Source organism: Glycine soja, chromosome 10 (genome assembly GCF_004193775.1).
Source record: "Glycine soja cultivar W05 chromosome 10, ASM419377v2, whole genome shotgun sequence".
NCBI classification, from domain to species: domain Eukaryota; kingdom Viridiplantae; phylum Streptophyta; class Magnoliopsida; order Fabales; family Fabaceae; genus Glycine; species Glycine soja.
In genome coordinates, this window is record NC_041011.1 from 44,831,712 (window position 1) to 44,855,610 (window position 23,899).

General features: G+C 34.6%; 3 protein-coding genes across 4 annotated transcripts; 2 read left to right on the plus strand and 1 right to left on the minus strand.

The window, feature by feature from the left end:
- The first annotated feature begins 864 nt into the window (after positions 1–864).
- Positions 865–8,338, plus strand: LOC114370391 (glucomannan 4-beta-mannosyltransferase 9-like). 2 transcript variants are annotated; one of them, XM_028327729.1, is made up of 10 exons: positions 865–990; positions 3,064–3,175; positions 3,328–3,426; positions 3,772–4,024; positions 6,454–6,564; positions 6,649–6,785; positions 6,978–7,091; positions 7,197–7,396; positions 7,485–7,679; positions 7,897–8,338. In XM_028327729.1, the coding sequence occupies exons 2-10, from the start codon at positions 3,137–3,139 to the stop codon at positions 8,057–8,059; spliced, it is 1,311 nt and encodes a 436-aa protein (XP_028183530.1). In that variant the 5' UTR covers positions 865–990; positions 3,064–3,136; the 3' UTR covers positions 8,060–8,338. The 2 variants fall into 2 exon arrangements, with proteins under 2 accessions (XP_028183530.1, XP_028183529.1); XM_028327728.1 differs by lacking the exon at positions 865–990 and having other exon boundaries at positions 2,447–3,175.
- A 723-nt stretch (positions 8,339–9,061) lies between these two features.
- LOC114369631 lies at positions 9,062–13,564 on the minus strand. Its single transcript, XM_028326857.1, has 8 exons — positions 13,486–13,564; positions 13,102–13,226; positions 12,852–12,909; positions 12,614–12,748; positions 11,925–12,527; positions 11,709–11,852; positions 10,963–11,088; positions 9,062–9,746 (listed from the first exon to the last, which is right to left on the minus strand). The coding sequence occupies exons 2-8, from the start codon at positions 13,215–13,217 to the stop codon at positions 9,123–9,125; spliced, it is 1,806 nt and encodes a 601-aa protein (XP_028182658.1). The 5' UTR covers positions 13,218–13,226; positions 13,486–13,564; the 3' UTR covers positions 9,062–9,122.
- A 1,519-nt stretch (positions 13,565–15,083) lies between these two features.
- Positions 15,084–22,884, plus strand: LOC114369143 (conserved oligomeric Golgi complex subunit 1-like). Its single transcript, XM_028326328.1, has 7 exons — positions 15,084–15,933; positions 16,162–17,649; positions 18,755–18,949; positions 20,076–20,356; positions 20,853–21,032; positions 21,228–21,402; positions 22,119–22,884. Exons 1-7 carry the CDS (start codon positions 15,247–15,249, stop codon positions 22,290–22,292), a joined length of 3,180 nt encoding a protein of 1,059 aa, XP_028182129.1. The 5' UTR covers positions 15,084–15,246; the 3' UTR covers positions 22,293–22,884.
- The last annotated feature ends 1,015 nt before the right edge of the window (positions 22,885–23,899 follow it).

Below are 23,899 nucleotides of genomic sequence, written 5' to 3' on the forward strand. Positions count from 1 at the left end.
ACAAACAACTCGTAGTCACACTCACAATTTGAACTTTTAAAGTACCAAAAGGAAAAACCCTAAGAAGCTTGTGGTGTGTCGTTGTCCTGAGGTTGATTTTGTTGTTGTCCTCTCAAATGGAGCTCACATCCACGTTCGTTTGTTGCTTTTGACTCAAATGGAGACCGTGAAGCCATAGTTTTCGTGTCGGGCTTCAGGTTCATCATTTTGTGCATGTATTTTTTTTTTTCACATTCAAGACTTCGATTTATGTTTTTTGTTTCCTTTTAAATTGTGTTTTGATTTATGATTTCCTTTTCCATTTTCAATATTGACTTGTAGTACATACATTAACCGAATCAATTGTCATTGTCCTGAGGTTGATTCACTGCCGTCATCTCAAATGGAACTTGCATTCACATATGTTTATTGTTGTTGACTCAAATGGAGACCGTGAAGCCATAGTTTTCACGTCGTGCTTTAGATTCAAGATTTTGATTTATGTTTTTTGTTTCCTTTTAAATTGTGTTTTGATTTTTGATTTATGAGTTCCTTTTCCATTTTCAACATTGACTTGCCAGTACATACATTAACCAAATTAATTTTCGTTGTCCCGAGATCAATTCGCTGCCATCCTCTCAAATGGAGCTCGCATCCACATTTGTTCGTTGTTGTTGACTCAAATGGAGACCGTGAAGCCATAGTTTTCACATCATGCTTTAGATTCATCATTTCATGCAAGTATTTTTTTTTATTTGCACATTTGGGACTTCGATTTATGCTTTTGTTTCCTTTTAAACTGTGTTTTGATTTTCGATTTATGATTTCTTTTTCCATTTTCAACATTGACTTGCGGTACATACATTAACCAAACCAATTGTCTTGTCCTAAGGTCGATTGTTATCCTCTCAAATGGAACCCGCATCCACATCCGTTCCCAGTCTTTGACTCAAATGAAGATCGTAAAACTATAGTTTTGGCGTCGTGCTTCAACTTCATCATCTCTTGCAGGTATTTTTTTTATTTGTGCATTTAAGACTTTGATTTATGTTTTTTGTTTCCTTTTAAACCGTGCTTTAATTTTTGATTTTTTTATTTCCTTTTCCATTTTCAACATTGGCTTGAAGCACGTATATTGATCGAACCATCCCACCCACGTGATTTGTAACTCGATAAAACCGAATACTTTAATAAGACATGTTCAATTCTAAAATTACAATCCGTGAGTTACGTCGGACTCGGTTTCTAGACTCGAACCTGACCGATCCAACCAGGATCATAACTTGATCTACATTAATTAATGATAAATATAATTTTATTTTCTCACTTTACACATTTTTCTCATTTTAATTATAAAAATTAAATCACCGTATTAATATATATTTATGATGATATTAAAGTGGCCTTCCAATGCGAATTATGACATCGTAATAATTCGTCAAGTTCAATTAAATTTATTTGGAGAAAATTGATGATATTAATTATAATTAATCATATAATTTTATTACTATGCTTATGAAGGTCCAAAAAATTTATATATGTTAATAGTCATGTATAATTTTTTTTTTGGAAGGATCGTGTATACTTTTTGAGCATCAAAATTCTCGATATAAAATTAAGGTGAGTAGCACTTAAGACCTATAAAATATATCGACATGTCAACCGCCAAGTACGCTTCTTTTTGTTGGCTACTCTTTGTCTAATTTAAGTACAATACCTTCTCATGATCCATCACATCCGTTGTAATTGGATACGTCAAAGGAACAAAAATCAAATCTAAAAATTTCAACCTTGAGTTAGATATATCCTTTGATCTAAGTTGACCAATTGGTTGAGGAAAAAGTGTAAATTATTATAAAATTTTCATATTATTTTTATTAAAAAATATATTCCTTTAACACAAAAGTTTAATAGACTTGAAAAACTCTTTTAGACATAAAAAAAACTAGTATATACTCATTTTAGTTTTTTAAAGATGCAAATGATATTAATTTGGCCTTTAAAAGAATTAACATTAACTTAAGCTTTAATAATGAAAAATTGGCATCAACTTAGTTTTACGTACCAACTAAAAAGTTGATATTAATATAATATTTCTACCACAGGAATTACATTAACTTTGTCTTCAAATTAAAAACTTTGTTAAACGTACTTTTACATTTTATACGCAAAACAATTTTAATGACTAAAATGAAGTTCCCTGCATCTTAATGAATCGCTTTGTGGAAACCACTGCTCCATAATTTAATGTTCTGTTAGACGTTAGTTAGCTACATGTCTACAAACGCTACTGGATTGTGACACTCTTTTCTGGTTTCAACTCTCAAGCCAGCTGTGTCCATAATCCATCTCATCATAATTGTTTTGCAGTGTTTTTTTCTTTTCCCCTTTGATACAAAGTACACTGCAATTTCTTATATATAAATATATCACACATTGTTTTATTCTTACTCAAGACATCCAAAATTCCAAATACCCTTATCTCTCTCTCTCTCTCTCACTGATCATAAACGAGAAGAGAGACCAGAGAGAGAGATATAACTTGAAAAGCATTGCAACATATATACGTTAGGTCCATTTGGTGTCACAAAATCTGGCACATGGAGCTGAACTAGCTAGTTCAGTGTTACTTTTGTTACCACAGTGCTATAATAGTCCCTTCTGACTCTAGCCCTTCCTTATTTCCCTGACGTAACTCCTAAGCAACAATCACTGAGTGACCACAAGTGAAGAAAACACTACAAACAATTCGTGTTCTTTTCGCAAAGCCACCAAGACCAACACAAATTGTGAGTGAGTGATATCACAATCTTTTATATAGTGACACCATTGCACTAGTGCTCTTTGTCTCTCCAAAGGAAACCAAGAAAGCCACCAAATGGATCGGCTTTCATCAGCAGCTACATTTAAGAGCATGCACTATGGCAGTGCAAGCCAAATGGGTTTGATTTGGCAACAAGCCAGGGCACCCCTGGTGGTTCCATTGATGAAATTGCTAGTGGTTTTGTGCCTAGCCATGTCACTTATGTTGTTTGTGGAGAGAGTTTATATGGGCATAGTCATAATCTTTGTCAAGTTGTTTAGGTACAAGCCTGAAAAGAAGTATAAATGGGAGCCACTCAGGGATGACCTTGAGTTTGGAAACTCTGCATACCCTATGGTCTTGGTGCAAATTCCAATGTACAATGAGAAAGAGGTATTACTATTACTATAGAGTTATCCCATTCAATAAAAGTCTTTTCTTTATCTATAAAGGAAAACTGTTATGACATGGATTGTTTTCTTGAATTTTTTATTTTTTTTTTACTGAAGTGAAAGTTTTTGAGAGTACTGTTTCATTGGTTGCAGGTGTATCAATTATCAATTGGAGCTGCATGTGGGCTATCATGGCCATCTGATAGGATTATTATTCAAGTTCTTGATGATTCCACTGACCCAATCATTAAGGTTGAAATCATCCCTTCCTACTAATAAAGTTAACTGACAATTTGCTCATTTATCTTCCAATAATTAAACAATGTTAAACATTTCTATTTCTTTTTACCTTAGTCAACAAAAAGCCCATTTTGAGATATTTTGTACTCTCTATATAGGGGGTACTAAAGAATAGTTTTACTCATTAGTCATAATCTATGTCAACTTGCATGAAAATTCTTCCTTCACAAAACGACATTTATGATTCTGGATTATCTTTCCTGACTAAAGTCCATGTATAAACTAACAGAGTACATTCATATATTTCTAGTTATTAGTGCTCACATAACTTCTTTTTTTTTTACCAAAACAACACAGAATATGGTGGAGATGGAATGCCAGAGATGGGCCAGTAAAGGTGTAAACATAAAGTATGAGATCAGAAAGAACAGAAATGGTTACAAAGCTGGGGCTCTCAAAGAAGGCATGAAGCACAGCTATGTGAATTTGTGTGACTATGTGGCCATCTTTGATGCTGATTTCCAACCTGAGCCTAACTTCCTTTGGCGCACTATACCGTTCCTGGCTCACAACCCCGAAGTTGCACTAGTCCAAGCTCGATGGAAATTCGGTAATGTTTTTCTCATCCTTCATGAAACTCCTTTGCGCAAGTTTGCTTTAAAAATTAAAACAAAAACTGTGGTCTCCAACAAAGGATCTTTGGTGTCAAAATATAGTTGTACAATTAAAAACTATGTTTAATTGCGAAGCAGTTTTACAAAATACTACTATTGTAAAACCTTTTAATTGTAATCAAATCTAAAAACTTTTAGTCCTCTTTTAGTTAAAAGTCAAAACTAAAAATTGTGAAGATTTTGTAAAGATATTTACATGACTAAATATCTCTTACGCTCAATAGTCTAAACCCTCACTTTATAAGCATCTCGTACAGGGCACACACTCAGATTCTACACTCTCTTTCTAGTCAAGAACATCTTTCACATCAGCCACCTCTTGAACCACTGCAACAATTCCCCTGATTCTAATATGACTAAGAAAACCACAATAGTGGTGGGAATCGCATCATGGAAACAGCGTTACATATTAACACTAACGCCGCTGGAAGTGGAGCATGCCAACAATCTGTTGGTGTTACTTACTTTTGGCCTTACGGTGGAGGAACTAGACCACACCATCCTCTTGGTCTCACTTTCTCCTAGCCATATGGCCAAGGAAGTGGGGAAAGTGATGGGATGGATTACTTTGCATGTCGTAGGCTGTTAAAGTCAAAACTCTAAATCAGCCTAGGCCTCAAACTCAAGTCTCCAAGTCTAAGCGAGGAAGCCTATTCTGCGAGCGTTTCATTATTCTGAACTTGCATGCTGGTTTGTCTGTCTCCATCTGAGACAGAAAATCCTTCCTTGTACTTCTTTAATTTCATCAGTTTCAAGAGGATTGACAAAGAAGAGTTCGTTGAACTCTATTTTCCTCATTGATTTCCATATCTTCAACCATTCTTTGGAAAGGATGCATGTCCTTACTACATCTTTGAAGGGAAGGAATGAAACAATGGTGATAAAAATAGTTTCCCGCAACAAAGAGAACTTGTCCTTTTTTGTTCCTTCTTATCTTATCCCTGACAATGATAAAAAAAAACAGGAACAAAAACAAGGATAAATTCTCTTTGTTGAAAAAGAAACTATTGTTTCATTCCTTCCCTTCAAAGATACGGTAAGGACATGTGTACAGTCCAAAAAGTAGTTGAAGATATAACAATCCACAAGGAACATAGAGTTCAGCAAACTCTTCTTTGGTAATCCTGGTGAATCTGATGAAATAAAAGAAATTCAAAGAAGGATTTTTTGTCCAAGATGGAGACATGCAGATCAGCATGCAAGTTCGGAGGAAAAACTCTCCGGATAATAAAAAGCTTACAGAATGAGCTGCCTCACTTAGACTTGGAGATGGAAGAAGCCGGTCTGTGGATTTCAGTCTCAACCGTACTTAGTGTTATGACTTTTACAACCTAAGGCCTCTGTAGTAATCCATCCCCTGGCAATATGGTGAGGGTTTGGACTCTGAGTCTACAAATGGTTTTATAGTGGGGATTTGGACATGTTTGGAACTTTTCAATATTTGTTTTTTTTTTTTTTACGTGCCCGTATTGTTACAATATTTGGTTTTGATTTTTAACTAAATCAGGATTAAAAGGTTTTACATTTGATTACAGTTTTGGAAGAGTCTACTACGTCTGGTAAATAGAAAACTATGTTTATTTGCGAAGATTCTTTTTAATTGTAAAAATTAAAAGGTTTTACATTTGATTATAGTTTGAAAAATTGCTTGACTATTTCTTTGTTTGATCCTATTTATTACTCTTGATTCATGTTAAGAAAAATTCAAGTTTTACATTGTCTATAGAGATAAGGCCACACACCAAGCCAATAGTGTTAGGCTTGAGGAAATGTGTTAGAGAAAAATTCAAGTCTTATATGGATTATATATAAGGTTACAATAAAATATATAAGTAAAAATAATTCTCTTATAAATTAATTTTTTGAATTAAATTAGGTCTAAATTTCCATTTTAAAAAATCATTTTAATACATCAGAGAATGTTTGTGCTTATCATAAGTGTTCAATCCTGAATGGAAAGAAAATTCTTAGAGCATCATGGCCAAGTTTAGCCAATGGACTCAAAAATAATATCTGCTTAGAGATACAATTATCTTATGGAAGCTAAGAAGCACAGAAAAGATACAAGCAAACGGCACCAATACCACTTTTTTTTTTTTTTTTTGACTGAGGCACCAATACCACTTAAAATTTAAAATATTTTGATATCTACACAACTCCATTTTTGGTGTCAGTGCTTTACTATAGAACAAAAGTTAATTCCACTAAAGCAAATCAACAGTTAGAAAAGAACTGGACTCATACCAATGTCTTAGCTACAAAAACAAATCATTTCCACTTTACAAGACATAAATTTGTCACAATTTTTGAATGTCAATATCTGCCTTAGGTAAGGTGTGACATTTATATACCTTGTGTATGGCAGTTAATGCTGATGAATGCTTAATGACAAGAATGCAAGAGATGTCATTGGATTATCATTTCCTTGTGGAGCAGGAAGTTGGGTCCTCAACCTATGCCTTCTTCGGTTTCAATGGTAAATCATTTCCCTAATAAACAGTACAAGTATGTCTCTTTGGGTAGTAGAAGCAGTCATGTGAATGTAAATGAGATGGTGCAGGCACAGCTGGTGTGTGGAGAATTTCAGCATTAAATGAAGCTGGTGGATGGAAGGACCGCACAACAGTGGAAGACATGGATCTGGCTGTCCGTGCTGGTCTCAAAGGCGGGAAATTTGTGTATCTTAGCGATCTCAAGGTATCACCGAACCACACTGCATTTAGTTTCATGGTTTATACTCAGGAGTTTGTTCAATGAGTTATTTAGAAAAGAAGATTGTACAAAAAGTAATTTCAGTTATATATACATCAAGTTTCTGTTGAGTCTTTTCTCCTATACTGAGTTGTTTATTTCATATAACAATTTATCACTTTATCTAAATAAATTTAGGTGAAAAGTGAATTGCCAAGTACCTTCAAAGCCTATCGTTATCAGCAGCACAGGTGGTCATGTGGCCCAGCTAATCTTTTCAAGAAAATGGCAATGGAAATAATGAGAAACAAGGTATCAGTTTCCTTGTTATCTTCAATGTCCATAGGTTGTTTGAAGAAGTCAAGTTATATTAGTATCCATTTTCTCTTCTAATTCCTTTTTTACCATACCATGCAGAAAGTCTCCATGTGGAAGAAGTTATATGTGATTTATAGTTTCTTCTTTGTCCGGAAAATTGTTGCTCATGTGGTCACATTTGTATTCTACTGTGTGATTATGCCAGCAACTGTTCTATTTCCAGAAGTGGAAGTCCCCAAGTGGGGTGCTGTGTATATACCTTCTATCATCACACTCCTTAATGCAGTTGGAACTCCAAGGTAAACATTTTAAGTTGGCAAAACTTGGTAAAGAAGGTTTTCTTTTGTTCATTTGTTATTGTGAGTAACTTGTGTACATCTTATGCAGGTCAATCCACTTGCTGGTATTCTGGATACTCTTTGAAAATGTTATGTCAATGCATAGGACCAAGGCTACACTTACAGGTTTGTTAGAGGCAGGGAGAGTAAATGAATGGGTAGTTACTGAGAAATTGGGAGATGCTCTTAAAACAAAATCAGGTGGTAAAGCAGCTAGGAAGTCTCGTATCAGGATTGGTGAAAGGTACACCTATATAAGGAGAATACTCCTAATTTTATTAACTTATCATTTATAACAATAGAATGAACAACATAGAAATGAATGAGTTCATTTGATTCCCTCAAGTTGGGAATTTGGTGCCTACATTTGAATTAATGATTTTGCATGGGGCTTAAAACGTGATTTTCATAACTAGCATTCACTATTTCACCTTCATTGAGTGTTTGTTGATGATTAACAGGCTTCATTTCCTGGAACTTCTTGTGGGGGCCTATCTCTTTTTCTGTGCATGCTATGATCTTAAATATGGGAAGAACCACTACTTCATATATCTTTTTCTGCAATCTATGGCCTTCTTTGTTGCGGGGGTTGGCTATGTTGGCACCTTTGTTCCAAATTCATAGAGGAACTCCTTCATTAGAATTATTTCAAGTGTCAGTCATTTGGCTGGCATTCCATTCACTACAAGGAGGAACAAAATGCAGTTTCTTCTGCTGGTAGCTGCCATTCAATTTGTTTTAGTGCCATAGACAATTTTACAACAATTATTTGTCATACTTTGAATTGTTTTTATGTGAACATAGACACATAGACAAGGAGGTTAGAAAAACGAAACAAGAAAAGTTTGTGTATTACTTGAAATGCCTTGGAAAGAATAATCAATAAATTGGAAATTTGGAATATAGAAGCAAGTTGGCACAGTTTCTGATTCCCTACTTCCCTTCTCTATCCTGAAAGTTAAGCTGCGTGACAAAAGTATTTCTTAATCTTCTTTTTCAAATATGGCTTCATTTAATTTAAACTCCACTAATTAATAATAGCTGTGAAAATGAAAAAAAAAAAAACTTAAATAGGAGTCTCGATTATAATAAAGAAATCAGAATTTGCACATATTGTACGAGGTATGCTTGAATTATTCAAAAAATAAAATTGCCATAAAACCTAAACTGCAAAAAAAAAATGTAAATACAGAAATTTCAGCATCTCAAAGCCAACAGTTGATTTTTTTTTATCCACAAATATTATTTTTTTTAGTGAAATATAAAACCTTCAATCTTTTTTTTTTTTTTTTTTACTACTAAGTCAACCTTATTACTATCCAAAGTTTGATCCTTGATGATGTTTATTGTCTAGCTTTCAGTGAAACACTTCATATCAAGCAAGGACCAACATTAATTATTTTTTAATTTTTAATAAACGTGCATATAGTTGTTTCAAGCGAACGCAATCTCAGTACCATATCTAACAATTATTTTTGTTTATAAAATTCGTACATCTAGAATTATTCGCTAGAATATATTTTGTAGATCAATTCCTTAAAAAAATTATTAGATGAAAATTAACGAGTAATTTTTACGTCTAACAGAATTTGTCAATTGACATAATGGAATAGCAGAAAAATCTTATAAATAAATGCCAATTGACATCATTCTCACTAAATAAATTATCTATAATCTAGGTAACAAATCAAGAGCAATCTACATTATGCTCAGTAGAATTCCATATACAAATATCTACATTGAGCTCCCTAGAAGACACAAGAAAATTGAAAGGAATCAAAAGAAAATCTACTGGGGGGAAATCCTCCATTCGACCAGGAAAATTCTCAGCTACAGACTTTAATCTGAGAGAACTTCTCCCCCTACATGAAACAATCTCATAAATAAATCCTTCTTTTGATGAATTTGGACCAATACAGGTTATCATCACTGTATTCCCATTAGTTTCTGTGCCCTTGTTGAGGAGAAAAAGAACCCCATCTTCTTCTGCCTGGAGAACAAGGAATTGTTCATCCATCTGTAAAGAGATAGCCAATGGATGATTATATTTGAATTGTCTTCCGGAATCCCAGTGTTTACTGCTGAAATGCAATGCCAACTGTTCAAATGGCCCAACATAGTTACAGTCTTGAAATGGACAGACACATGGAGAATAGATGCATGTCACTTCATGGTCATTGCTAGTCATGCAATCCACAGTTTCATTGCAACCATATTCTTTGTTCCGACAAGGAGCTTCAATTGATTCAACTACTAAATCCACATCTCCACTCAACACGGTTCTATTCCTAGGAAAACCACGGATGTCTTCCTGTAGAAACAATTTAGTTACTGAGAGGGTAAAAATTTTAAGCTGCGGAATTCATAAGTTATAATCATAAAATGCATGTGCACAGTTAGGAAATAGAGCTTCCACTAACAGCTCGTTGAGAACTCCAGCATTCATTTAGAAATAAATTCAACTGGATGTCACAGTTAGGAAAAGATAATGCTTAGAAAAGCTATAAAATTCAAGCCCCTCAATGCTTCTCACTGATTACTTCTCTCTGCAATCAGATTAGTAACACAAGTTCTGCTTTAGGACTGACCTATTAATAATCAGGAACAGAAACAAAATATGCAGCAACAAGCTATTGAAAGAAATAAAATTCCAAATAAATCTGAGGAGAAGCTCAACCTAAAATGACCAAAGAAAAATACAGAACAAAATGAATATCTCAAGCTTAACCAATGCCATGTTAAAACCACTTTTTTTAAGTCACATCAAGACCCTGTCACTCTTATACATTCATGTGAACCCAGCATATAGCCATGAGCATGCTGTTATCATGAATTTAAATTACAACAGTGCCCTTGAAGGAAAGTTCGGAAAGGTACAATAAGAGAAAAGTTATAGAATATGAGCTTCCAATGCAAAGGTAATCATTTGTTTATTCATTGCTACACTTCTTCCTTGGTTCCAGGATTATCTTCTTTCTAAATATTTTTAAAGTTTTATGAAATAAATCATGTTGAATGTGCAGACCCCAATAGGTAAATTAGTTGCATCAGCTAAAATGATGATGCAAAGCCCTCTAATGATCCAATAATTAACTAGCTAGCAACTTGTGGGTCTTATAGCACAACAAAATCACTAATTCAAAACCCAACATCACCAAAGAGACTAAAGACCATTTGCTTGATATTGTGTCAATGTAAGGGTCATGTTAATAAGTTCTTTCACATAATGCACCATTTTTTAAAAAAGTTCTGCCAAAATCTATAGCCATCCCATATTAAAGGGAACACATCTCATGGTCGCTCATTTTTATTTCAGTCAAAAATGTAAAACTGCCTTACTCTACTTGGTTCTCCACCAATGATTGCAAGGAGAAAGATCCATTGGCCTTTTTGATTCATAAAAGAAAAGTAAAACTATTGGGTTCATAACTATAAAAGTTGTAGGTACAAAACAGTGCCTTCTGTCTTCTGACATGCTTTTGTGGACATGCTAAGAGGCTAGTAATGAATGGCAATGGCATCATCACCTCATTTGATTCTGGTCTAAGAGGACCATGCCCAATTCTACTGATTTCTGTGGTGATCAGTGGGCCATCTGGATGATCTCTATACTCAGGGAACTCCATATGATGGCACTTCTTCTTGCTTGCTAGCTGCAAAGTAAAAGCATACCTTAATATCTGTAAACCAATCCACTAGTTTAACAGAGAATATCAAAATGCCATCATTTGAATTGCTTTTAACATTTTGAAAACAAATTATTAAATGATACATTCTCTTGGGATAATATTAGTTTTGATTGGTTCTAGCCTTTTTCAGAATTTCCTTTCATTGCAAAGAAATGTATTATTATGTGGTGATGATTGGTGAGGCATGTGAAAATATTTTGCTAGATAATAGAAAGAAACTCTTAAAAGATGTCAAAGGGCATTTTCTGAAATAAATCCACCACCATAAAATTGTAAGATGGAACATCATTTTCGGACAAAATGCAATCAAATTAGAAATACCACACTTTGCAATGACTTGCTTTCAATTGAAAAAGGCTTTCAAGAGACTGTTTACCACTGTTTTTTTTTTTTTTGACAAATAGTACATCTCATTGAACAAATGGTTGGCATAAGCCTGAGGCAAGTCATTTTTATCTCCTTGAAGGGTTTTCTGATTTCTACAATCAAAAATATTTTCTGTTGATCTAAAAATAGGAAAATAGCACAATTTCCATAAAAAAAATGTAGCATTGTAGAAAAATAAATTGAATGTCATTATCTACCTCCCCAGAACCATAGCCGCCAAGTTCCTTTTCTCGCTTTTCTCTCTCAGCAATCTCCTCCTCTCCCCAAGAAAACAGATATGGAACAATCGTTGGAACTGGAGCAGAAGACCCTTCAAGAGATATGTTCTCATAGTAGAAAAGCTGAAAAAGAAAGAGGAGTTAAAGAAATATATATTAATAACTTAAATAGAAATTGATGAAAAATAATTTTACCTGCAAAAATAAAAGACAACCACCAACAGTTCTTTGCTTCCCTTGATGGAAGCGCAATACCTCTCGAACCAGCCTATCAAGCAAGAATTTACCCCAGTTATACTGATGTACAAGATCCATATTTGTCAAAAAGTGGAGGAATGACGGGCTAACATCCAGCCTAGCTGTTGGGCACAGAAGCGTTCCCAGCACATAGAGTACAAATGACCTCTTAAAATCATCTCCAGACTCTGCAGTTGCCAACTGCTCCTCTAAAAGTCGCACTGAAATTCCATGATTTATCGCGTTGTAACTGTTACGTAAATCTGAAATCATGTCTTCTGGACCAGAGTTCACCACTTCTTTACCACTGGCTGATAATCCCAATACCATCTCTACATCATTTGGAGTTAATGGCACGTCCACATTGCAGATCTCTAAGCTGCAATTAGTAGTGTCAAATCTCTCCAATAACCAAAGACACAAACTGCGTCGAAGCGTTCGGCATCTAAGGCCAAGGAGGCTGCCAAAGCCCATGCTCTTAACTGCCTCCTTCTGCTCAGGTGTGAGGCGCTGTAACACTTTGAATAAGCGACCAGGAGAGCATCTTGTTACCAGTTTAGTCTGAATTTTTAATCCTCAACTTCAAGATTCATTAACTATTGAAATGAATAAACAAATCAACCATCACCCAAGTGCTTAGAATTTACCTGTTTCCTTGGCTTGGGGTTGGGGGCAGCACCTGAACTCAAGTAGCCATCCCACACTTCACGTGCATGCCTAGCATACTTTTCCTTCTCTTCAAGGCTCATTGATTTCCACGCATTTGAGGCAGCCTTTGTTGCCTACAAAAAGAAAATTTGCAACATAAATTATCACCATATACAGTTTTTCATCAACAAATGAGGTACAAACCTAGCAGTATCAAATGTCAAAAAAGATACTCACAGCTTTAAGGCCTGGTGACTCAGGATGGGAAGCAATGTACTCCTTGATAAACTCTTTACTGCAACAATTGATTTAAAACAAATTAATTAACTAACAAAATCAGAACACACACACAAATTAATTGTAAAATAATTTAATTTCTATGCACTGTCATTGTAAAATCTTTTACACAGTCAGAGTGTCAGTGCATACACTATTTATTGTAATAATATAAATGTAATTTCACTTTTAAGAAATTAAAAGAAATGACCTAAAATACACCCATGAGCATGCAGGACGAGGAACCAAAACTTGCTTCTTCCTCTTATTCTTTTTCCTTTGACCTTCTGTTGTAACATGTTGTTCAACCTTTTGTAGGTTTACCATCGTTATGACCTTCACATTTATTTAAAATACATATTTCAGACACCAAGATAATAAATCATAACAATTGAACAATCCTTGCACTGAGAAACCATCTCATATCATAGCAAAGACTAACTAAACAAAAGGCAATTCAAATATTCACTATAATTTAAAGATAACAAACAAAAATAAAGGCACAAGCAAAATGCATATTTATTAATTGGTAATGAAAATTGAAAATGCAAAATAATGCAGAAAGTGCAAGGTGGAAGCCAGTACTCATACTCACATAGGAATAATAATTGGTAGAAAGAAGGGGTTGGAAGAAACGGTGTTGCAGTGGTGCTGTCTCGGGTGCTTCTTTATCTCCTCGGAGAACTTACTCACTGTTTCAATTTCAGTGGGCTTTAAATGGACCCGCTTCCGACCCGAATGGATCATTCAACAAACTCGGGTCGCTAAATTTTTTAGTTCATAAAAAAAATATGAATTTTATATCTCAAAATTAAAATGCTGCTTTTTTTTACAATTTTTTTTAATTATCATTATTTTTCATATTATGAGAGTATTTGGAGAGGCAAAACCCATCCCATCCACTTGTCAAAAATACTTTTTCCATCTGAAATAGGAGTGAAAAGGATCATTAATAGACAAAATAGTGTGAGGATGTGAATTGATTTTGTTGAAATAATTGAATGGTCCTTAATTGATTAATGTGTTTTAATGATTTAAGTTTTTATGAGTGCTTACTGAATTTCAATTTTCTAAAGTCAATTCTCTTGCATTTATCATTTAATTAAAAAAAACTTCAATATTATGTGTTTGAATAATGTGAACTTTAATTTTATCACATTATATTCCATGGGATTATAATACAAAAATTTAATTTCCATACATAATTTGTTAATTAATTATTTTAACAAGAAAAAAAATTATATATTAATAATGTAAAATAACTTTATAATATTATTCAATCACAAATTATTATATATATAATGATTATATTTATTTTTATAAAATCATCTTAAAAATCATATCGATAATAATTTGTAATTTGATATAGGATAAAATTATTTTGCATTATCATGTATTACTATTAAACTCTTATTCTGAACGTGAAATAAGCATATGATTTTTAACATTATATATTAATAATAAATTATATAATTATAAGTATTCATAATTTATATAAAATATGAAAATGTATTTAAAAAAGTTTATTAGTAAAAAATATAAATTAAATTATAAATAATGTAGACATTAAAAACTTTTAATTCATAAAGTTTTAAAAATTATTTCAATTAATGAAAGATTGTAATTATTATATATCCTTATTTACGATGCTAATTAAACTGAGTATTAATAAAAATAATTTGAAAACAAAAATATTTGACTATATAATCATTCAAAAAATAAATATTAATTTAAATAAGTTTAGTTGATTTTATACAACCAACTTTTTACTTTTAGGTAATTTTGTTGGCATATTTTATCCTTATGTTTTTAAAATACTTGCAAATTTTATTTTTGTTGTTTTTCCATTAATACTGCAACAATTACGAGTAAAATTCATAAAACAATAAAAGGTTAAGTTTAAAATCGGTTAAAAATACTAAAATATTAAAAAAAGAAATAAGGATAAAACTATAATTATGTGATTATGTTATGTCAGCTCTTCATTAGTAATCAATAGACAAATGACCAATGACCAAAGATAACATTTACAGGTTTTTTAGGAAAAAAATGTATTAAATTAATTTATTAGAAGTAAAAAAATATAACTAAACCAAGTAAATATTCTCGAAAGCAAAAATGTTATGGAGTAAAAATAATTAAATGGAGAGCACTTTATTATTTATTTTCAACTGAAAAAAACGACGTCGTTCACATTACCATCAGACAAAAATTATCCTTTACGAAACTCTCCTTGAATTTCTTCTCTTTCCCCTATCCCAAGTGACCGTTCTCCAAAATTTCCACTCTCCTTCCTCCACCGTCCCCTGCCGGAGAGATCAATGCCAAGCCGCTAAACCCCCAAACCCACACCGCCATGCGAGTCTCATCCCCAGCCGCGGCGTCTCCGTTGCCTCGCGCCGATGACCACCGTATCTCCACCATCGGCAGCCGCGACGCCGAGTCCCTCTTCCGCTCGAAGCCCATCGCCGAGATCCGGAAGACGGAGGCGGCGACGCGGAAGCAGATCGAGGACAAGAAGGAGGAGCTCCGGCAACTCGTCGGCAACCGGTACCGCGACCTGATCGACTCCGCCGATTCCATCGTCCGCATGAAGGGCTCCTGCAACGGCATCTCCGGCAACATCGCCGTCGTACACGACCGCATCCGCTCCCTCTCCCAATCCCAATCCCAGTCCCAAACCAAGCTCCATTCCCAGTCCCGAGCCTGGACCTACGGCGCGGCCTGCCGCGTCAAGTACATCGTCGACACGCCCGAGAACATTTGGGGTTGCCTCGACGAAGGGATGTTTCTCGAGGCCGCGTCGCGCTACGTGCGTGCCAAGTACGTGCACCACCACTTGTTCGTCGATTCCGATGACCAGAAGAAGAAGTTCCTTTCCAATTTCGCAATGCTCCAGCACCAGTGGCAGATCGTCGAGAGCTTCAGGGCGCAGATCTCCCAGCGCAGCCGCGATCGCTTGCTCGAACGCGGCCTCGCCATTTCCGCTTACTCCGATGCGCTCGCCGCCGTCGCCGTCATCGATGAGCTCGAGCCTAAGCAGGTATTTTGGTTTATTCATTGTGAATTGAGAATTTGAGTTGGTGAGTATTTAATAATTGCTTTCAGTTTGTGGATTTATGTGTATGAATTGTGGAGTGGAGTGATTAGTTGATGAAGAACAGATTGGTGTGGAGTTGCCTATGGTTTGTAGATTTGATTGATTTGAAATGTGGTTAATTGCTGGATTTGTTATTTGATGGGTTTAAACTGATTTGTTGATGGAAATCAGGTACTGAGCTTGTTTCTGGAATCGAGGAAGTCGTGGATATCACAGATTTTGGGGAATGCTGGTCCTGGTGATGCTTCCTCCTTGGTGGTTTTGGTCTTGTGTGATGTGTTGGGTATAATTCAGGTTACTGTGGGGCAGGTGGGTGAGTTGTTTTTGCAGGTGTTGAATGATATGCCACTTTTTTACAAGGTCATTCTGGGATCACCTCCAGCATCACAGCTGTTTGGTGGGATTCCCAATCCTGATGAGGAGGTTAGGCTTTGGAAGTCATTCAGAGATAAACTGGAATCAATCATGGCGATGCTTGATAAGAGTTACATTGCTGATACTTGTTTTGCATGGTTGAGGGAGTGTGTGAGCAAGATAAGTGGAAGAAATTTGATTGATGCTGTTGGTAGTGGCCAGGATTTGGCTTCTGCTGAGAAATCAATAAGGGAGACAATGGAAAGCAAACAAGTTCTGCAGGGGAGTCTGGAATGGCTCAAGAATGTTTTTGGCTCGGAGGTTGAGTTGCCATGGAGTAGGATTCGGGAACTTGTTTTGGAAGATGAATCAGATCTTTGGGATGAAATTTTTGAGGATGCTTTTGTTGGCAGGATGAAAGCAATCATTGACTTGAGATTTAGGGAGCTAACAGGTGCTGTTGATGTGGTGAACTCAATTTCTGCTATAGGTGACTTGTGTACCAAGCTAGATGATGTTCAGGGGTATTTGAACAGACCTTCTACGGCTGGTGGTGTTTGGTTTCTAGAATCAAATGCCAAAAAAACTGGAGTTGCTTCTGGGTTTAAAGTCCAGCCTGAAGAGAGCGAATTTCAGTATTGTCTTAATGCCTATTTTGGTCCTGAAGTAAGTCGAATCAGGGATGCAGTTGATGTTTCTTTTCAGAGCATCCTTGAGGATCTATTAAGTTTCTTAGAATCTCCAAAGGCTTCCCGAAGATTGAAGGATCTGGCACCATATCTGCAAAGTAAATGTTATGAATGTGTGTCTTCTATATTGATGACACTGAAAAAAGAGCTGGATAGTTTATATGCCCCAACAGAAAATGGCGAGGTGCCAACAGCGGTTACTGTTGAAAAATCTCTTTTCATTGGACGATTATTGTTTGCATTCCAAAATCATTCTAAACATATACCCTTGATACTTGGTTCTCCCAGATTTTGGGTTAATGGGAATGCATCTGCAGTTGGGAAATTACCAGCTCTGGTAAAACAATCTCGATTTGGGTCTGATTCTGCTATCTGTGATAGTCCGGGAAGACAAACGAGCCTTGGCTCTAAAAGACAAAATTCATCTGTCGTATCCGCTTTGCTTGGCATGAGAGAAGGTGCAAGCCATGAATTGGAAGAACTGAATAAGACCATTGGGGATCTTTGCATTAGAGCTTACAACTTGTGGATTTTACGGATCTCAAATGAACTTTCTGCCATTGTCTCTCAGGATCTTAAACAAGATGATGCTTTATCTTTGAGCTCACCCTGGAGGGTAAGTGTTATTCACCTCCCCCTCAATTTGTTTTCCTTTGAGCTTACCTATGATTATAAATAAATCAGTGTGTATGATAACAACACACAACATTACAGTACAAGATAATTAAGGAAGTAGAGGAAACAGAAATCCCTACATATCTGTACAGACATACCTATTTCCCTATTTACATTCAATCATATCAAATCATATATTTAACAGCATGTGATGGCTTAAACTTGTTTTTTCTTAAGATTATACATATTAATCTTCCACTTGTGAGGCTTTATATTTTTATGAACCTTTAAGTCATACTATAATACTTGTTTGTTCCTTTTGAAGATCTCTGTTAATAAAAAGTTTGTTAAGTTTGAAGAAATAGAGAAAGAAAGCATGAGAATGAGGATAAGAATTTCTTTACGTATATAGAGTAAAAATAAAAACAGGAAATACTGGAAGTCAATAAAGTTAAGCTCCTCATCTTATTTGTATATCAGTAGAAGGGAAAACCACTTAACAGACAGACGTTGGGTCAAAACTTGTCCTTGATTCCTGCTTGAACATTTATAGCACAGCATACCATGTGATTATAGTCTGACATGATAAATTGTCTACCAAAACAGGCATCGAGGAACTATAGGAAACCTGGTTAAATTTGAAAACTTTAAAAGAATCCAAAATTTTCATTAACATATCAAGAAGATGGTGGTTTATCACCTCAGATTTATTTTATTTTAGCAGTCAGTAATCAATTTACTGTAGTCTAGTTGAGATTTAGAGAACCAAATGAATTGAAAATTTGTTAAAGAAGTACTTGTTCACGTCTTCACAATGATCTTTTACTTTGCAACTAATATATTAATGGATCTTGTGGGTATTGAATCTTCAATCTTCAACTGTTGGTCATGCCAAATGAAAATTTGTGGCCTTTAATTATAGAACCGATGTAACTTCTGTTTGCCTTCTTGAGAGGATAGTAGATGCCATCAACCTGAAGCATTGTCTTTGTTTTGATATTGTTGTTAACTTGTTATTTCTTTAGTGGGGCCTTGTATTGGTGATTTGCTGACCAAGTTATAGCCTTTAATGTTGAAGGTTGCTAAATTTTTGTGTGTCTGAACAGGGCTGGGAGGATATCATTGTCAAGCAAGATCAGTCCGATGAGAACCCACCAGAGATGAAAATATCTCTTCCATCCATGCCTTCTCTGTATATCATCTCATTTCTATTTAGAGCCTGTGAAGAAGTTCATAGAGTTGGAGGTCATGTACTTGACAAGAAGATTTTGCATAAACTTGCATCAAGGCTACTGGAAAAGGTAGTTTTCCTGTGGATGTGCTAGCCTGCTTTATTTTCATGTCTACTAACATTACTCTGTTTCTCTTTAATTTATTTTCTGTCTTTCCTTTTGGTTATGTATAGAAAATGAGGTTTCATTGAAAATAAAAGAGTAAATCAGTAAACATCAGTAAGGATAATGTATTCTTAAAATAATATAAAACACAAGACACAAAATAATGATAAGTAATCTGAAAAGGCAGCAAGGCTGCCTTATCTCTCTGCAATATTTGGATCCCATGTTAAGAATAAACAGAAGTTTAAATGATTCGTAGTGTCAATTGTGCTGCTTTCTATGTCAGCTTACTTTAAACTGTAGGTAGTGTAGTCTTTGTTAAATTCATCTCAGAGTGGTTGGTATTCTTTAATTCATGCTGAATTAATTGATTATAAAATTTATTCTTACACTTGAGTTGTGCTCTTGTCACTAGGATCTCAGAGTAACAAAGATAATCATCCTATCTCCAAACCCACCCCCTGTAAAAAGTAATTGCAATCAAGTTATTGAGACCCTGAATGGATTATTGGTTAGTGGCCAAAGGAGAATTGAAAAAATAGAAAGATTCAGTTTCAATGAGGTCATTTAAACACCATTTGATCTGCTAAATCCTTGAGTTCTTCATTTATCCTTGCGTTATAGTTGAACCGGTGTATTTTGGTTCTCAAATGGGATATGAAAGTTCCTGAAATCTACAAGGCCAAAACTTTCTTTGTATACTTTGAATTAAATGAGTGATTCAGTGAATCCAATCATGGGCGTGAAAGTAGCCTCACTTTTTTTTGTTAGCATAATGTTGACAGCTAGCATTATGTGCTTTTACATGGGAGTTACAGATAATTAAACAATAGTGTTAGGTTAAATCCCAGTGCATATGAAACACACTGTGTTGCAGTTTTATTTTACCATGCATATAAGTATCAAGAAAATATTGCTCAGATCAAAGTGTCATTTGGCCACCCCCTGCCTGTCCATCCTGAATTGTATAGTGTTTTGATGCAATTTTCTAAGCAATGGCTTATCAATTTATCATGTATTATTGTTTCAACAACTGTGTTGCTATGTTCTTTCCTGCATGTACATCTACAATAACTATTTTATCATACAGGTTACTGGAATCTTTGAGGACTTTCTTTCCACTGCAGAGAGTGGTGTTCATCAAGTGTCAGAAAAAGGAGTCTTGCAGGTTTTGTTAGATGTCAAATTTGCTACTGATGTTCTCTCTGGTGGTGATTCAAACATGGTTGGGGAATTATCTAGTAACCCAAAAGCAAAGCTACCTGGCAGAAAGAAGCATGACCAAAGTTTGACAAACTCAGCCATTAGAGAACGTTCAAATCAATTGTTAAATCGTCTTTCTCAGAAACTGGATCCCATAGACTGGCTTACGTAAGTCTCATTCTTCCGGTCAAGTTGTTCCTTTATTGTTGTATGTGGAAGGAACACAGGATGTGCTATCCATCAACAGATGGCTTGTGTAATTATTACAAATTAAAGGAAATAACCAAATTAGGTTAATTTAGAAGAAAATAAAAGTAGAAGAAAAGGAAAAAAAGCTCTCTAAAACACAAAAACTTCCAAAGATTGAGCGAAATAGATTACTCAAAGAAATGACATCTCAAGGCTGTGCGCTGATCATGAATTTCAAAGACCATAATTCATTTCAAGCAACGACCATCCCATATTACATGTTCATGCAGGAGCAGATCCACATAACATACTTAGGCCCCAGAATTTTTACAATTGGGGATTTTGCTGCAAAATTCATGGTTAGAGAGAATTCGTAGCATGCATTTCTTGCAAAGGGTTAAATTGGCAGTGTGTAATGATTTTGTACTTCTAGTAATTTCTGCACTGTCATCTCTGATCTTTTTTTATGTTAAAGGTATGAGCCATATCTCTGGGAGAATGAGAGACAGTCTTACCTACGACATGCTGTTCTCTTTGGTTTCTTTGTGCAACTCAACCGTATGTACACAGATACTGTTCAGAAACTGCCTACTAATTCAGAATCTAATATTCTGAGGTGTTCTACAGTTCCCCGATTTAAATACCTCCCCATCAGGTTTGTCTGATCTTGTATTTTATTTGTTTTATCTGTCATTTCATAATGCATGGTTCTGCCAATTCTGTGCTGGTTTTATTCAATGACTATTTTTATGAGTAATTTTGCTAGGAAACCTTCTAATGCACATTCTGAAGCTACTGATTAATATTCTAAATGTCATATCTTATTTGCAAACTCTCTTGGTGAATCCAGTGCTCCAGCATTGTCCTCTAGAGGGACAAAGAAGGCATTTACTCCATCATCAAATGAAATCGCTTTGAGAAGTTCATGGAATTCAATTACAAATGGAGATCTTTCTCAAAAGATAAATTTGGATGACAGTTCAAGTCTGGGGGTGGCAGCACCCTTACTGAAGTCTTTTATGCAGGTAAGCCATCATGAAATTTTGGTACTATTTCTTAATTTTGGACATTGTCGTATTCAGTAACTAAGAAATTATGATATACCCCTGTCCCCAAAACGTCATGCTTTTGCATATCACACATGTACGGCACAACACTGCACTGAACTTCTTATCCATTTTTGCAACCATAGAAATGTTTTTTTTTTTACTAATTTCTAAAGACAAGTTGTCTTTATACACTGAACAACTGTTTAATGTAATTCCAGTCCATAAGCCAAATGATTATTAGGAGTACTATATTGACCAAAATCTGAATGATACTTTAGTTTTATATTTGGACTGCTCTCCTGCAGTATTTGACAGAACTAATACCAATTCATTACAAATTCTTAGACCACATAAAACTTTATCTCCTTCTCCTAGTACTTGTATCATGTGTTGAGCAAATTCTTTACAATTGTAGCTGAATATGGGTAATGATATCTTCTAATGCTGTGTATGAGCATATAATATCCTAATGCTTGACCAAGTAGATTTCCATGTACGTTATTTACAATATTAGCTGCATATATGCAAATTTTGGGAGTAACATCACATGTGATGACAGAATTATATAACGCTTCACATGCATTTTTGTACTGATACTTCTCCATTCTTATATCTAAAACCTGATTTAGAATATGTTGTTTGACTGCATAATTTTGTGGGTATCTGATACTATTTTTTTATTCTTTTTCTAGGTTGGAAGCAGGTTCGGGGAGAGTACTTTTAAACTGGGATCCATACTAACTGATGGTCAAGTTGGCATATTTAAGGATAGATCTGCAGCTGCCATGTCCTCATTTGGAGATATTCTACCTGCTCATGCAGCTGGTCTTCTTTCATCTTTTACAGCTCCCAGATCAGATTCATAATGTCCCAATGATCAAAAGGCATCCCGGCTGCTCTTTTCAAAGTCTCGTTACCATAAAGTGTGATATCCCATGAAACCTTCCCAACCCTCCACACCTTATATTCATGGCACCACTCTAGTAGAGCAACATTAGAATCATATTTGCCAGCTCCAACTCCAAATATCCTAGACATCTGGAGCAAATGGATCAATAAATTCTGGGATGAGGATTCTGAATGTTGGCTGCTGTGATTAATTTCATTTTATCATCTAGCTTGGAAACGGATGTGAATATAAATGCCCAAATTGTAAGCTTGAGGAAACTTGGCAACAGACTGATGAGCAAAAATAGGGTTGATGGCAGATTCAAGTTCGCGTGTCATTTGGGTCAAGGAAATAGGATCTTGCTAATGTCAGTTGAGAGCTGCTATAATTCGTGGCTACTGTATTGCGTGGTTCTAAATTTTTGGTGTATGTCTATAGTTGCCTAAATTCAATCAAATTATCTTGTTAGATTTTTTTTTTAATGTTCTGATTACAATGTAACACTGTATTTTAAGATACTTATTCAATGAATTGAATTCACATAAATAAGCAGCAATTTTTTTCATTTATTTATTGTGTTTGGTAAATGTACTAACGTCAAATACAGGTTAGCATCAACCTATAAACTGGTTAAATTTAAATTGAACTTAGTCAAAAATACCTTCTTGATAATGGCGCTGTTATTTTATTTTTTATTTACACCAAAAAAATAAAATAGCAACTTTATCGCCACATGACATAAGAACGTGGGCAAAGAAATATATATATCCCTTTTTCTATTTTCTCAGAATCTATTACTTGCTTGTTCTAATTTGGGTTGTTTTCTTTCCTAATTCTAAATTTGGGAGATTCTATTTGCCCTCTTTTCTCTTTACACTCGTCCCATTTTTTTATATATTTTTTGGGGTTTAATATCTTTGTTCCTATTTTTTTTAATTTGTTTTTAATCCTTAAGCAATTTTTTAGCGTTTTGGTCTCCTATACTTTTTTTATATTAACAGTTTTAGTTATTACCATTAAGTAACTATTTTTTTTTACAAGAGATCATCGAGTAACAATCATAATTGATAAGGTAACAATCACATTAATAATCATATGTCTTTAAGACATATGACGAAATAATCATTTGTATTTTTTATATAATTTATTTTTAATTTCTCATTCGTTGGGACCAGATGATGAGGTTGAACTAGTTAATGAAAAACTAGTTTTTCTAATTTTTTTCCCAAATTTTTGAAGAGTTTGATAACTTCACTCCATTAGTTTCATGTTTTCGATGGAATTCTGTTTCAATTTATTTGGAACTTACAATAGAATTTTTTTTCCTCTTTCTATTCATGGATGATATGCTTGTAAAATTTTGCTACTTCAATGTATCTGTTTATTTGCTGTAAAAAAAAATATCTGTTTACTTTTTAAAAAAAAATTCAATAGACTTGAATATTTTTTTTCCATTATTTCTAAATGATACGGTCCTGATAATAGTCGTAGATAATTTAATTCTAATAACTTTTCCTTAAATTTGTTTATTTTATATTATATTCTTCATTAAGGGTTTAACTCGGTTAGTTGAACTGAGTGCAT